The sequence below is a fragment of the Nerophis ophidion genome, linkage group LG22 (genome assembly GCF_033978795.1).
Source record: "Nerophis ophidion isolate RoL-2023_Sa linkage group LG22, RoL_Noph_v1.0, whole genome shotgun sequence".
Classification (NCBI taxonomy): Eukaryota; Metazoa; Chordata; class Actinopteri; order Syngnathiformes; family Syngnathidae; genus Nerophis; species Nerophis ophidion.
In genome coordinates, this window is record NC_084632.1 from 3,648,179 (window position 1) to 3,664,904 (window position 16,726).

Sequence of the window (16,726 nt, forward strand, 5' to 3'; positions counted from 1 at the left end):
AGTTTTAGCAACTGTTATGTAAAAGAAAAGGGGTAGGATTAAATAAGCTCTGCTTCTTCCTACTGCTTTTCCAACATGTTGAAAAGAGAAACTGGAAATTGTGATGTATCATGTTGTATGCTTGCGTGTTCCAAATAAACTCAAACTCAACTCAAAACAGACTCAAAAACTCCCCGGTGACGTTTTGGTGAATTTACTGAGAAATTTGTGAAAGTGAAACAATTCAAAAAGAAAGTGTCAGGTTCAAACACTGATGCCATCTATTAAACAGACAAGAAGCAAGGAATTAAACCGAGACAGGATTAAATTTAGCTCAATGGGGAGAGACGTCTGGGCTGTACTCTTTGTACAGTCTTCCACCACGCTCTGACGAAAGGATTGCACGACTCCGTTTTTATTTTGACTTTCCCTGATTACATGGCAACAGCTGTTTCTAAGGGGAGAGGAGGTTGTAAACAGCCATCGCCCTCGGCAACAAAACAGTTCAAAGAAAAGATGCCTCGAGCTTGCGTCGGGTCCTACTTCCTCTCCGCTTTGTAGATATTGGGTCAGGACAAGATCTTTGACACTCGTAAACGTACATAATAGCTAATGCCAACAACGCTAGCTTGATTGCATTACGGTAGCACGTTCAATTATGCATGAAAACACTCCGACAGACATCACATATGGGACTGTTTAGTAAGTATGAATTGTTTTAGTTATAGTGAAAAACTTACAAATGTTGCTTGGAGTGACGGATGAAGAGTACATTTGATTAGTAACGCTATGGACGGCGAGAAGACAGAACAGGACTTTTACTTCCGGTTCAAAGCTTTAAACGGCAGGCATTTTCACACTGATCCAGCAGCAATTGTAGTGAGCGAACTCCTCTAAAAGATTGAGCCATTGCACAAAGTTTGTAACACGGCAGTAAAACGGCTGATCAAACCAAACAGAAGTCATGGTCATGGACCCGCTCGCTGCGCAAGGTAACTCTCCAATCAGCTAAACAGACTCAATAACTCCACGGTGACGGTTTGGTGAATTTACTGAAGAATTTGTGAAAATGAAACAATACAAAAAGAAAGTGTCAGGTTCAAACACCAATGACATCTATTAAACAGACAAGAAGCAAGGAATTAATCCGAGACAGGTTTCAATTTAGCTCAATGGGGAGAAACGTCTGGGCTGTACTCTTTGTACAGTCTTCCACCACGCTCTGACGAAAGGATTGCACGCCTCCGCTTTTATTTTGACTTTCCCTGATTACATGGCAACAGCCGTTTCTAAGGGGAGAGGGGGTCGTAAACAGCCGTCGCACTCGGCCAGAAACCGTTCAAAGAAAAGATGCCTGGAGCTTACGTCGGTTCCTGCTTCCTCTCCGCTTTGTATATCTCGGGCCAGGACAAGATCATCCTTTGGATCGCAATAGATCAAAGAAACCGGCACCTTAATGTCACTTCCCATTGTACACAGAGTTTTACAAGCCTTTTGCTTGGTAAGATCAAAAACAGCTTTTGTCTCCTCTCTCAGTAACAAATGTGTCCGCATCATTCAACTTACTAAATGGTGAACTTAACGTCATGATATGCTTGGTGTCAATAAAAAACAATTACCACTCCACCTCGACCTAAAGACAGCATGAGTCCACTCCAGATGTTAATAAGAATAGTTTTTTTTTTCCAAAATAAAAATCACTTCAGGCTAACTTTAACCATGTTGCATCCCTGCAGGCTTGGCAAGTGCTGGGGACCACCCAGGCTGAAAACGAAAACGAGCAGGCAGCCATCGTCTCCCTGCAGAGGTAACACTCCACAAATATATATATATCCATCCATCCATTCATTTTCTACCGCTTATTCCCTTTGGGGTCGCGGGAGGCGCTGGTGCCTATCTCAGCTACAATCGGGCGGAAGGCGATGTACACCCTGGACAAGTGGCCACCTCATTGCAAGGCATATATACATACAGTATATATATATATATATATATATATATATATATATATATATATATATATATACACACATACACGTATGTATACATACAAATATACATGTATCAATCAATCAATGTTTATTTATATAGCCCCAAATCACAAATGTCTCAAAGGACTGCACAAATCATTACGACTACAACATCCTCGGAAGAACCCACAAAGAACATACAAATATACATACACAAGTACATACATATATGTATACATTTATATACTGTGTGTGTGTGTATATATATACACACACACACACACACACACACACACACGTGTGTTTTTTCGTTGTTTTTTTTAAGTCAGAACTGGACTTTAATCCAGCAGTCAGATATCAGCTTATTGTTTCTGTTTTTCTGTTACGTAACCGCTGCCATCTGTTTTGTGGTCTGAAGTGACATTAAATGTTTTAGATAGCGTCGCCATGGCAACACTTACCATTACCCCAACCTTCATGTTCATACCACATATTTGTGATAAAAAGTATTAAAACAAAAACAAAGTGTCCCTGCCCAATCCCACTATTGTTCAATATATGCCAGGAGTGTGCAAAGTGCGGCCATTGTGGTTACACTTGCAAGTTCAAGATGGCGGGACTGCATCCTTTGTGTGTTTTTGTTGCGCCCTAAAAAGTGTTATTGCTGTAAGTTTTATTTTTCTGAGTAATGCTATAAGTCTTCTACTTCGAGTATTACGGACCAGCTGTTTGATGGTAACGTGCATCTTAGTTGTAGTTTTCATGAAGACATCTGGACAGGTTAAAATCGCTAATGCTAATCAGTAGCAAAACCAATGTATATTAGCATCAAGCTAGAGCATTTTTGGAAATTGAGTTAACGTATCAATGATTGTCACACACAGACTAGGTGTGGCGTAATTATTCTCTGCATTTAACCCATCACCCTTGATCACTCCCTGGGCGGTGAGGGGAGCAGTGAGCAGCAGCTATGGCCGCGCCCGGGAATAATTTTTGGGTGATTTGATCCCCAATTCCAACCCTGTAGAGCAGGGGTCACCAAAGCGGTGCCCGCGGGCACCAGGTCGCCCGTAAGGACCAGATGAGTCGCCCGCTGGCTTGTTCTAAAAATAGCTCAAATAGCAGCACTTACCAGTGAGCTGCCTCTATTTTTTAAATTGTATTTATTTACTTACTTGCAAGCTGGTCTCGCTTTGCTCGACATTTTTAATTCTAAGAGACACAAAACTCAAATAGAATTTGAAAATCCAAGATAATATTTTAAAGACTTGGTATTCACTTGTTTGAATAAATTTTTTTTTTTTTTTTACTTTGATTCTTATAACTTCCAGAAAGACAATTTCAGAGAAAAAAATACAACCTTAAAAAGGATTTTGGGATTTTTAAACACATATACCTTTTTACCTTTTAAATTCCTTCCTCTTCTTTCCTGACAATTAAAAATCAATGTTCAAGTATTTTTTTTAAAAGAATAATAAATACATTTTAATTTAATTCTTCATTTTAGCTTCTGTTTTTTCGACAAAGAATATTTGTGCAATATTTCTTCAAACTTATTATGATTGAAATTCAACTAAATTATTCTGGCTAATCTACAAAAACTTTAGAATCAAATTTAAATCTTATTTCAAAGTCTATTGAATTTCTTTTAAAATTTTTGTCCTGGAAAATCTAGAAGAAATAATGATTTGTCTTTGTTAGAAATATAGCTTGGTCCAATTTGTTATATATTCTAACAAAATGCAGATTGGATTTTAACCTATTTAAAACATGTCATCAAAATTCTAAAATTAATCTTAATCAGGAAAAATTACTAATGATGTTCCATAAATTATTTTTAATTTTTTGGAAAAAGATACGAATTAGCTAGTTTTTCTTTTCTTTTTTTGAGGTGAATTTTGAATTTTAAAAGAAGTCGAAATTGAAGATAAAGTATGTTTCAAAATTTTAAACCATTCAATTAAGTGTTTTTTTTTTCATCATTTAGTCTCTACAAAAAACCTTCCGTAAAAGGAAAAAAAATGTATGACGTAATGACACAGAAATACCCATTTTTTAAATATATATATATTTATTTATTAAAGGTAAATTGAGCAAATTGGCTATTTCTGGCAATTTATTTAAGTGTGTATCAAACTGGTAGCCCTTCGCAATAATCAGTATCCAAGAAGTAGCTCTTGCTTTCAAAAAGGTTGCTGACCCCTGATGTTGAGCCTTACTTTACTTACGTTGGAGCCTTTTTCTTGGCATTGTAAATTAGGTGAACTAATTTTTTTTTTTTTTTATTGGCCCCCTACAGGTTTTAAAGATAAAATTACCGTGTTTTCCGGACTAAAGAGCACACCTGTATGTAAACCGCACCAGACTTTAATAATTTCCATATATTAGCCGCACCAGACCTTAAGCCGCAGATATATACGTTGTGAAATGAGTTATTTACACAGAAATATTCTGTGAATTTACATACCTTAATTGTTTTTGTAACAAGGCAGTAAAAGGGCTGATCAAACAAAACAGAAGTCATGGTCATGGACCCGCTAGTTGCGCAAGCTAACTCTATAACTCATCAGTAGTTAATAATACTAACGCACAGACTCCTAAACCTGTTAGCATAATAGCTAATGCTAACGTGGCTTCATTACATTAAGATAGCATGAACAAATATGCATGAATACACTCCTACGGACATCACACATGGGAAATTTTAGTAAGTAAGAATTGTTTGTAAAACTTACAAACCTTGCTTGGATGTGATGAATGAAGAGTCCATATCAGTAGAAATGCTATGGACGTCTCGAAGACAGAACGGAAAATGTAATTCCGGTTGAAAGCTCAGTCCAAACAGAAGGGCAATTCAGAAAGCCTGCAGTGCGTGAAGTTGTCCGAAAGATGGCGCCATAGCCCAAACAACAACACATTTTTGCATTATGGCTGTCTGCAAAAAAAAGAAAAAAATCCATAAATTAGCTGCACGGTTTTATAAGTCGCAGGGTTCGAAGTGAAGGAAAAAAGTAGTGGCTTGTAGTTTGGAGTTTACAATAAGTTATCATCACATATGCTCTTAGAAGTGCTGTCAGACAATTTATTTTTCTTAAATCAGTATTTTTCACTCGTCTACAACACAGATACAGTACAATATTTGTGATGATTATAAATGATGGGAGATTAGCATCACACTTCAACATCTCTAACATGTAAATGCTGCCCCTTTGCCACGTCAGCATTGAAAATGAAAATATGTTGTTAAATGTCATACCCTGTGTTAAATATATTAACACACGTCAAGTAGGCAGCCAATGTTTATACACTACATTACCCAGAAGGCTTAGCGCTGTAGACAGGAACAGAAAGTAGTTCTGAGCTCACAATTGTGCAGTTTGAACAATAAATGTGTGTAGAAATACCTTGATTTTTGTCTGAAACTGTGTCTGTCAAACAGTGGTACCATCTACTGGCAGGCCAAATAATCACTTTAATATTTAAACACAGTGTTACTGTTCAAACGGTGTCATTTTTAAAATATACTTGTTAAATAAAACATCTGTCTTGTTTTTAATGAATAATTTGGCCTACTGGGCTACTGTATTCTAATGGTGCCAGGTCTACTACACTACTGTTATTAGGGTGGTACTTAATGAATACTTAGATCTGCTACACTACTGTATTTAATGTTGTCATTATGGTGGTACTTAATGAATACTTAGATCTGCTACACTACTGTATTTTAATGTCATTATGGTGGTACTTGATGAATACTTGGGTCTACTACACTACTGTATATAATGTCATTATGGTGGTACTTGATGAATACTTGGGTGTACTATACTACTGTATTTTAATGTCATTATAGTGGTACTTAATGAATACTTGGGTGTACTATACTACTGTATTTAATGTCCTTATGGTGGTACTTGGAGAGTGGGGTGTTTGGTGTAAAGTTCCCAAAACAGGTGTGTTGACATGCAGGTGTCTGGAGCTCCACCCCAACAACCTGGCGGCCCTCATGGCGTTGGCGGTGAGCCTGACCAACACGGGGATGCGCCCGGAGGCGTGCGAGGCTCTGCTGCGCTGGCTGAGACACAACCCCAAGTACAAGCAGCTGCTGAAGAACAAGAAGCACCTGGCGACCTCGCCCAAGTCCCAGCGCAGGATGTCCCAGGTGGCCAACATGGCCAGACAAGACAGGTACTTGCTGTGTTTACTTCAACTGCTGCTAGATTGGCCCAAAGTGGAATCTTATTTGGAGCCCAGACCTTGTCAGTGCAAACACTGCATCTCTCTACTGCTCACTCGGGCACACCTAGCCACGCCCCCTCCCCGCTCACTCTGGCACACTTTGCCACGCCCCTCCCCGCTCACTCTGGCACACTTTGCCACGCCCCCTCCCCGCTCACTCTGGCACACCTTAACCCCGCCCTCTCTCTGTTTATGTGGGCACACTTTGCCACACCCCCAATCTGGCACACCTTAACCCTGCTCACTCTGGCACACCATGCCACGCCCCTCCCTGCTCACTCTGGCACACCTTAACCCCGCCCCCACCCTGGTCAGTCGAGCACACTTTGCCACACGCCTTCCCTGCTTACCTGAGCAGACTTTAACCCGCCCCCTCCCTGCTCTAATTTCAATACACACACACACACACACACATTACAGTATATGATTAGCTACTTAAAATTAAATGGCTGGCCACATAAATGACATTGCAGGCCACATTAAATGTTATGGCGGGCCGGGGCCACGTAAAATGACATGGCATGCCACTTAAAACGCTATGGTGGTCCACATAAATGACATGGAGGCCCAAATAAAATTAAATGGCTGGCCACATAAATGACATTGCAGGCCACATTAAATGTTATGGCGGGCCGGGGCCACGTAAAATGACATGGCATGCCACTTAAAACGCTATGGTGGTCCACATAAATGACATGGAGGCCCAAATAAAATTAAATGGCTGGCCACATAAATGACATTGCAGGCCACATAAAATGTTATGGCGGGCCGAGACCACGTAAAATGACATGGCATGCCACTTAAAACGCTATGGTGGCCCACATAAATGACATGGAGGCCCAAATAAAATTAAATGGCGGGCCACATAAAATGTTATGGCGGGCCGGCTAATATGAAATAGCAGGCCACATAAATGATATGGACGCCCACATTAAACGATATGGCAGGCCATTTAAAATTAAAAGGCAGGCCACTTAAAATGTTATGGTGGGCCGGATAAATTGATATGCCGGCTAAAATGAAATGGAAGGCCAGGTAAATTGGTTTTGGCAGGCCATGTAAAATGATAAGGCAGGCTATTTAAAATGACAACGGCAGGCCACGGAAATGAAATGGCGGGCCACGTAAACTGTTATGGCAGGCCGGCTAAAATGATATGCCGTTTAAAATGAAATGGCAGGCCAGATTAAATGATTTTGCAGACCACATAAATTGAGTTTGGCGGGCCATGTAAAATTATAAGGCAGGCCACGTTGTCAAATTAAGTTTGTTTGTTGTTTGTGTTCTCCTCTAACTTGAAAAGGGTTTTGACATTTTGATCAGATGTTTCACTGGGACTTCACTCTGTTTTAATCCAATGATGGGACAAATCTTTGTTTCTCCTTTTATTTTTGAACTTGTCTCTTTTTTTTTTTCAAATATCTGTAAGGTGAAAACCCTTTGGAAAAGATGCACAAATACAAAAGCAATTAGGGACCAATATAAACAAATTACAATAAACCATTTTTAAAGTAAAAGTGTTTCCAAAGAGACAAATAGTGACACTTAACAGCTTGGACTTGGCATTGAAACATTTAACAAGCAACCACTTGGCAAATAAAATAAATTCAACATATCAAATCCAAACATTCAAATATTATAAAGTCATCTCACCGTCAGCCACCCTGGTCTCTGGGAACACTTGTCACTTCTGTGTTTGGTCAACTGTCCTCCAGCAGTGTTAATTGTCCTGAAGTTGGAGTGGAAGCTGCAGACATAAAAGGAGTGCATGTCATTGCTTCAGCTGAGAGACTTCCTGATTACTGATGGTCTTCAGCTGATGGGAAATTGTGTCTGTAATTCCAGTTGTGTCCTCTGGGGGACATGGGAGCCAAACTCACATTTGGACATGAGGCCTTCAGTGGGGGTCGGGGGTTGGCCGCCCTAGTGGCTCTCTGGAGCTTTTTCAAAAATATATGAAAACTGGAAAAAGATGAGGGAAAGCATATTTTTGTTTGAATATGGTTTCTGTAAGAGAACAAACATGACACAAACCTCCCTAATTGTTACAAAGCACACTGTTTATATTGAACATGCTTCACTGATTCAAGTATTTGGCAAGCGCCGTTTTGTCCTACTAATTTTCGGTCCGTGAACTCATCGTAGTTTGTTTACATCAGGGGTCACCAACCTTTTTGAAAGGAAGAGCTACTTCTTGGGTACTGATTAATGCCAAGGGCTACCAGTTTGATACACACTTAAATAAATTGCCAGAAATAGCCAATTTGCTCAATTTACCTTTAATATATATATATATATATATATATATATATATATATACATATATATATACATACATATATATATATGTATATATATATGTATATATATATATATATATGTATAGATATATATATATATATATATATATATATATATATATATATATGTGTGTATATATATATATATACATATATGTATATATATATATATATATATACACACATATATATATATATATATATATATATATATATATAAATGTGTATTACTGTCTGTGATTCCGTCGCACATTTTTTTTCCTTTTATGGAAGGTTTTTTATAGAGATTAAAAGATGAAAAAACACTTAATTGAACAGTTTAAAAGAGGAGAAAACAGGAAAAAAATTAAAATAAAATTTTGAAACATAGTTTAATTTAAATTTCGACTCTTTGAAATTCTAAATTCAACCAAAAAAAAAGGAAAAAAAATAGCTAATTCGAATCTATTTGAAAAAGTTAAAAAAAATAATTTATGGACAATCAATAGTAATTTTTCCTGATTAAGATTAATTTTAGGATTTTGACATGTTTTAAATAGGTTAAAATATATAACAAAATGGACCAAGCTATATTTCTAACAAAGACAAATAATTATTTCTTCTAGATTTTCCAGAACAAAAATTTTAAAAGAAATTCAAAAGACTTTAAAATAAGATTTAAATTTGATTGTACAGAATTTCTAGATTTGCCAGAATATTTTTTGGGAAATTTAATCATAATAAGTTTGAAGAAATATTTCACATTCTTTGTCGAAAAAACAGAAGCTAAAATGAAGAATTAAATTAAAATGTATTTATTGTTCTTTACAATAATAATTTTAAAAAAATTACTTGAACATTGATTTAAATTGTCAGGAAAGAAGAGGAAGGAATTTAAAAGGTAAAAAGGTATATGTGTTTAAAAATCCTAAAATCATTTTTAAGGTTGTATTTTTTCTCTAAAATTGTCTTTCTGAAAGTTATAAGAAGCAAAGTAAAAAAAATATGGAATTTATTTAAACAAGTGAATACCAAGTCTTTAAAATATTTTCTTGGATTTTCAAATTCTATTTGAGTTTTGTCTCTTAGAATTAAAAATGTCGAGCAAAGTGAGACCAGCTTGCTAGTAAATAAACACAAATTAAAAAATAGAGGCAGCTCACTGGTAAGTGCTGCTATTTGAGCTATTTTTAGAACAGGCCAGCGGGCGACTCATCTGGTCCTTACGGGCTACCTGGTGCCCGCGGGGACCGCGTTGGTGACCCCTGCTTTACATGTATGACTTTCTAGGACGTGTTTTATGCCACTTCTTTTTCTGTCTCATTTTGTCCACCAAACTTTTAACGTTGTGTGTGAATGCACAAAGGTGACTTTTGTTGATGTTTTTGACTTGTGTGGAGTGCTAATCAGACATATTTGGTCCCTGCATGACTGCAAGCTAATCGATGCTAACATGCTATGTAGGCTAACTATATGTACATATTGCATCATTATGCCTCATTTGTAGCTATATTTGAGCTCTTTTAGTTTCCTTTAAGTCCTCTTAATTCAATTTATATCTCATGACACACTATCTGTATGTAATATGGCTTTTAAAGGCCTACTGAAAGCCACTACAAGCGACCACACAGTCTGATAGTTTATATATCAATGATGAAATATTAACATTGCAACACATGCCAATACGGCCTTTTTAGTTTACTAAATTACAATTTTAAATTTCCTGCAGAGTTTCCTGTTGAAAACGTCGCGGAATGATTACGTGTGTTTGTGACGTCTCGGGTTGGAGGGGACATATTAGCCTAGCACCACTTACGACTAAAAGTCCTCTCTTTTCATCGCATAATTACACAGTAATTTGGACATCTGTGTTGCTGAATCTTTTGCAATTTGTTCAATTAATAATGGAGACGTCAAAGAAGAATGCTGTTGGTGTAACGCGGTGGATTGCAGCTGTCTTTAGCAACCAAAACACAGCCGGTGTTTTTTTGTTTGTTGTGAAGCTTTAACACAGAGCGGTCAAGCGAACATGTTTCTCTACGTCAACCAGCAAGATTTTGGATGGGAAAATTGTGATATTAAGTCGGCTCTTACCGGAGACTTGAGTGGATTACGCGACCTCCTCCTGCGGCTCAAAAAGGCAGCTGTGATCTTGGCTCCTCGGCTTCTCTCAGAGACACTGACGTTCACCGCAGCCATCCGACTTTCAGGTATGACTTTATAATCTCACTAAAATACTATTAACACAATAAGCAGATAAGGGATTTTCCAGAATTATCCTAGTAAATGCATCTAATTACATCCGAAACTCTCCCACTGCCGTCGCCTGGGGCTGTCGCCTTCTCTTTTTTTCTTCTTTTTTTTTTTTATCAGTGCTTCACTCTAACTTTCCTCATCCACAAATCTTTCATCCTCGCTCAAATTAATGGGGAAATCGTCGCTTTCTCAGTCCGAATCGCTCTCGCTGCTGGTGGCCATGATTGTAAACAATGTTCAGATGTGAGGAGCTCCACAACCCGTGACGTCACGCGCACATTGTCTGCTACTTCCGGTACAGGCAAAGCTTTTTTCATTAGCGACTAAAAGTTGCAAACTTTATCGTGGATGTTCTCTACTAAATCCTTTCAGCAAAAATATGGCAATATGGCGAAATGATCAAGTATGACACATAGAATGGACCTGCTATCCCCGTTTAAATAAGAACATCTCATTTCAGTAGGCCTTTAATTTTATATATATATATATATATATATATATACACATATATACACACATATATATATATATATACATATATATACACACATATATATATATATATATATATATATATATATATATATATATATATATAATGGTATGACAGGCCACATAAATTTATAAGGCGGGCCACACTAGGCGGTCAGAGTTGAGTGTACACATAAGGACCTCCTCTCTCTCTCTCTCTCTCTTTCTCTCAACAAGACATAATCAAGTGTGTTCTACTTCCTGTCTGAGTAGAAAGTCAGTCACATGACCACAAAGTCAGTCACATGACCACACCTGTCCACAGCTCCGTGCTCCCTGACGTCAAGGAGCTCTTCCTGGAAGCGGCGCGGCACAACTCGGACGGCGTGGACCCGGACTTACAGACGGGCGTGGGCGTGCTCTACAACCTCAGCGGCGAGTTCAACAAAGCGGTGGACGCCTTCAAGACGGCGCTGGCGGCGCGGCCCGAGGTAGTCACTGATCCACAAGGGTCCCACTTTTAAGAAGGGGACCCTTGTGGATCCCTAAGAATGTTAGTGAGATTTTTTTATCTTTTTTTGCGGTCAAAAAAGGCAATTAAAAAAAAAAATCTGAAGTTGATTTATAGATTTAAAAAAAAAAATCTTGGTGTGATTTTTTTTTTTTTTTCCAAACTGTCATTGCTCAAAAAATAGTAATGAATCAAAATCAATGTTGCAATTAATTATTGACCTATTTAAGGCACCAATGACTTCACATGAAATATTACACTATGACATATATCTGGGGGTGAAATATTGCATATTTTGTGTGTTTGACATAAAAATAAAACATTTTCTTTGAGAAAAATGGCATTAAACAAACAAAAACAAAAAAACACAAAATATATATATATATATTAGGGCTGGACACCGATAAAAAATATTAATCTAAGTTAATTGCACTATTTCTCCGATTAATGGCGATTAACTGCATTGTATACACAAAGCCCAATAATGAATTCAAAAGTAGTGTGTAGTGCACCTTTATTGGAATATTCTCCCACATGAACAAAAGCGCCAAAACATTTGTTGTGCAAACACAATTTAAATCAGTCCTTGTTAAACAGTAGCAGTTAAATAGCATATTTGATGAAAATCAACTCCAAAAATGTAAATACAAACATTTAAGCTTATTGCCACTGCCAGGGTATTTAAGTTATCCTGTTTGTTATGGAAAATAAATATAATCTACATACAAATCTCTGAGCCACAATCATAACATCTGAACAGGCAATTTCTGAGGTAACAGCAGAAACATTTTTTTTATCAGGGATCTTATGTTTAAAAAACCTATATTATAGGTAGTGGGCTGTTTTAGGGAATTTTTGATCAAATGATCCGTAGTAGCAATATTAATAATGTTGTGTTTATTCTGCGTAGTGCACTTAAAATAATTATGACCATATCTAGGAATTGATATGATGGGAATTTTCCGATTGTTTGCTTGGTGCTTTGATAAACTGAACGCATCATATACATGGTACTATATTGTGATGTTATGAGCCAGGGAAAAAAAGAACTACCCTACCCAGCATGCAACAGGAGTGACGAGCATGCACAGTAGCCCGGTATAGGTTAAAAACTAAACATTTTTATGACTTATTTTAAACACTTTCATGAGTTTTAATCCCTGAGAATTTTACTATTGTTTTTAAACTGTCATTGCTCCAAAATAATAATGAATCCAATTCAGTGTTATGAATTATTGACTTAATTAAGGCTCCAATGACTTCACATAAAATATTACACTTTGACATATTTTTGCGGGGAAATTTTGCATATTTTAGTGTTTTTTTGTTTTTTTTAAAGCAGTTTTTTGCTTTAACCTTGAATAAGGGAATAAAACATTAAAAAAAACAAATGTTTTAACTTTATATGGACAGATAGATCTGAAGTTGATTAAGACAATAAAGCCTTGAAAGAAATAATAATATATGACTTATTTTTATGGGTCCTTTTGGATGCCTAAGAATGTTAGTGTTGTTTTTAAACTGTTATTGCCTAAAAAATAATAATGAATCAAAATCAATGTTGTTATGAATTATTGACCGAATTAAGGCTCCAATGACTTCACATCAAATATTACACTTTGACATATATTTTGGTGGAAATCTTGCTTATTTTGTGTTTTTGCTTTAAAAAAAAAAAAGTTTTCTTTGACAAAAAGGACATAAAACAATTATGAATAATAACTTAAAATCTTTTGGATCCCTGATAATTTTAGTGGGATTTTTTTTTATAAACTGTCCATTTTTAAAAAAATAATAATGAATCAAAATGAATGTTATGAATTATTGACCTAATTAAGGCTCTAATGACTTCACATCAAATATTACACTTTGATATATTTTGGCCAAAATATTGCAGATTTTGTGTGTTTGCTAGAAGAAAAAAAAAATTATGAGTAAAATGGCATTAAACAAAGAAACAAAAACACCATAAAATATATATATTTTAAAATATAATTGATAAATAAAACTGAAGTTGACAGAGATTTAAATGTTGGAATTAAAAAACAAAACATTTTTATGACTTATTTTTAAACACTTTAAGTTGAATCCCTGATAATGTTAGTGTTGTTTTTAAAGAATCACATAAATACATTTTGGTGATTAAAAAAAGAAAAGGGGGTTTTACAAAATAAAATAATAAAACATAAAAAAAAAACCTGATAATAACAACCATACATCCACACATTGATCTGAAGTTAATTTGTTAATAAAAAATAAAAATATTTGTTTTATTTTTAACATTTTAATGACTGAGTCCCTGGGACCAAATTTGAGAGGAGCCTTAGGGGTTACAAAATATTTGTATTGGATGGTGGAAAAAAAGTTAGATTCCCTAAGAATTTTAGTTGGATTTAACACACAAAAAAAAAAATTACTCAAAAAATAATAATGTATCATAATCAAGGTATTTATGAATTTACTTATTTATGGCTCCTATTACTTCACATAAATACATTTTGATGATTAAAAAGAACAGGGTTTTTTTTATAAAAAATAAAACATTACAAAAGTAATAAAAATAATTATACATCGACACATTGATCTGAAGTTAATTTTTTTTGAATTAGCGTTAATGAAAAATAAAAATATTTGTTTTATTTTTAATATTTTTATGAATGAGTCCCCGGGACCAAATTTGAGAGGAGCTTTAAGGGTTAGATCCACAAAAAAAAAATAGTTACTCAAAAAATAATATTATATTGGATGGTGGAAAAAAAGTTTGTTTTCCTAAGAATTCTAGTTGTATTTAACACACACAAAAAATCATTACTCAAAAGAATAATAATGAATCATAATCAAGGTTTTTATGAATTATTGACCTTTTTAAGGCTCTGATTACTTCACATAAATACATTTTGGTGATTAAAAAACAACAGGGTTTTTATAGAATAAAAAAATAAAACATTAAAAAAACTAATAATAACAACCATACATCCACACATTGATCTGAGTTAATTTGGAAAAAAAAAATAGCGTGAGTCCCTGGGACCAACTTTGAGGGGAGCCTTAGGGGTTACAAAATATTTATATTGGATGGTGGAAAAAAAGTTTGTTTCCCAAATAATTTTTGTTGTATTTAACACACAAAAAAAAGCATTACTCAAAAAATAATAATGAATCAGAATCAATGTTTTGAATGATTTAAGGCTCTACATTTCGGTGGTTATGAATGATATGATAAAAAATATGAAAAATGCTCTGCAAAAGTGTAGCAGAGTAGTCAGGAAGTAAAAGTAGTCTTTGGCGCAGGATTACTTGCTGTGGAACCGGCTGGGGGCCACGCTGGCCAACGGGGACCGCAGCCAGGAGGCGGTGGAGGCCTACACCCGGGCCCTGGAGCTGCAGCCGGGCTTCATCCGCTCTCGCTACAACCTGGGCATCAGCTGCATCAACCTGGGATCGCACAGGTGAGACCGCCTGTGTCCACCACCCTTGCAACTCTCTAGCAGCAGGAGATCCTTCTTCACTCACTCCAGCTGCCACACATCTGCATCATAAATCATCAATCAACAATTATCAATCATCCATCATCAGTCACTCCTCGCTGGTGGTGCAGGAGGAAAATAAACATGACCACACTTTCCAGCCAGTGGAGAGAATCCATCCATCAAAGCTTGAACAGACCTTTGCTTGCAGAGGTGGACTTGCAATGTTGCACTTTGTCACTAAACTATAACAACATTTATTGTGTACATAGTCAACTATAACACTATTTACTGTGTACATAGTCAATTATAACATTATTTACTGTGTACATAGTCAATTGTTACATTATTTATTGTGTACATAGTCAATTGTAACATTATTTATTGTGTACATAGTCAATTATAACACCATTCACTGTGTACATAGTCTATTATAACACCATTTACTGTGTACATAGTCAATTATAACACCATTCACTGTGTACATAGTCTATTATAACACCATTTACTGTGTACATAGTCAATTATAACACCATTCACTGTGTACATAGGCAATTATAACACTATTTGCTGTGTACATAGTCAGTTCTAACATTTATTGTGTACATAGACAATAACAATATGTATTGTGTACATAGTTAATAACATTATTTATTGTGTACTTAGTCAATTATAACATTATTTATTGTGTAAATAATACATTTTAACAGTATTTGTTAATGTACTTAGTCAATTATAACATTATTTATTGTGTACATAATAAATAACATTATTTGTTGTGTACATAGTCAGTAACAATATGTATTGTGTACACAGTTAATAACATTATTTATTGTGTACTAAGTCAATTATAACATTTATTGTGTAAATAATAAATTTGAACATTATTTGTTGATGTACTTAGTCAATTATAACATTATTGTGTACATAACAAATTATAACATTTTTTTTGTGTACATAGTCAATAATATTTAATGTGTACATAGTCAGTTATAGCATTATTTATTGTGTAAATAGTCAATAACAATATGTATTGTGTACATAGTTAATAATAACATTATTTGTTGATGTACTTAGTCAATTATAACATTATTTATTGTGTACATAATAAATTATAACATTATTTTTTTGTGTACATAGTCAATAATATTTAATGTGTACATAGTCAGTTATAGCATTATTTATTGTGTAAATAGTCAATAACAATATGTATTGTGTACATAATCAATTATAACACTAATGTGTACATAGTCAGTTATAACATTATTTATTGTGTACATAGTCAACAACAATATGTATTGTGTACATAGTTAATAATAACATTATTTGTTGATGTACTTAGTCAATTATAACATTATTTATTGTGTACATAATAAATTATAACATTGTGTACATAATAACTTATAACATTATTTGTTGTGTACATAGTCAGTTATAACATTATTTATTGGGTACATAGTCAATAACAATATGTATTGTGTACATAGTTAATAATATTATTTATTGTGTACTTAATCGATTATAACATTATTGTGTACATAATACATTTTAACATTG

General features: G+C 35.1%; 1 protein-coding gene and 1 long non-coding RNA gene across 7 annotated transcripts in view; one reads left to right on the plus strand and one right to left on the minus strand.

The window, feature by feature from the left end:
* LOC133540436 (uncharacterized) overlaps positions 1 to 7,960 on the minus strand; it is a 107,474-nt gene extending 99,514 nt beyond the window's left edge. For all 3 annotated transcript variants that reach the window (XR_009803631.1, XR_009803633.1, XR_009803632.1), the window contains exons 1-2: positions 7,839 to 7,960; positions 4,689 to 4,884 (exon numbers count right to left, since the gene is read on the minus strand). This is a non-coding gene — a long non-coding RNA (uncharacterized LOC133540436). The remainder of the gene's footprint in view (positions 1 to 4,688; positions 4,885 to 7,838) is intronic.
* Positions 1 to 16,726, plus strand: part of pex5la (peroxisomal biogenesis factor 5-like a) — a 160,231-nt gene that overhangs the window by 136,287 nt on the left and 7,218 nt on the right. For all 4 annotated transcript variants that reach the window (XM_061883034.1, XM_061883035.1, XM_061883036.1 and 1 more), the window contains 4 exons: positions 1,716 to 1,786; positions 5,916 to 6,134; positions 11,517 to 11,682; positions 14,994 to 15,151. In XM_061883034.1, coding sequence (XP_061739018.1) covers positions 1,716 to 1,786; positions 5,916 to 6,134; positions 11,517 to 11,682; positions 14,994 to 15,151 — 614 coding nt within the window. The remainder of the gene's footprint in view (positions 1 to 1,715; positions 1,787 to 5,915; positions 6,135 to 11,516; positions 11,683 to 14,993; positions 15,152 to 16,726) is intronic.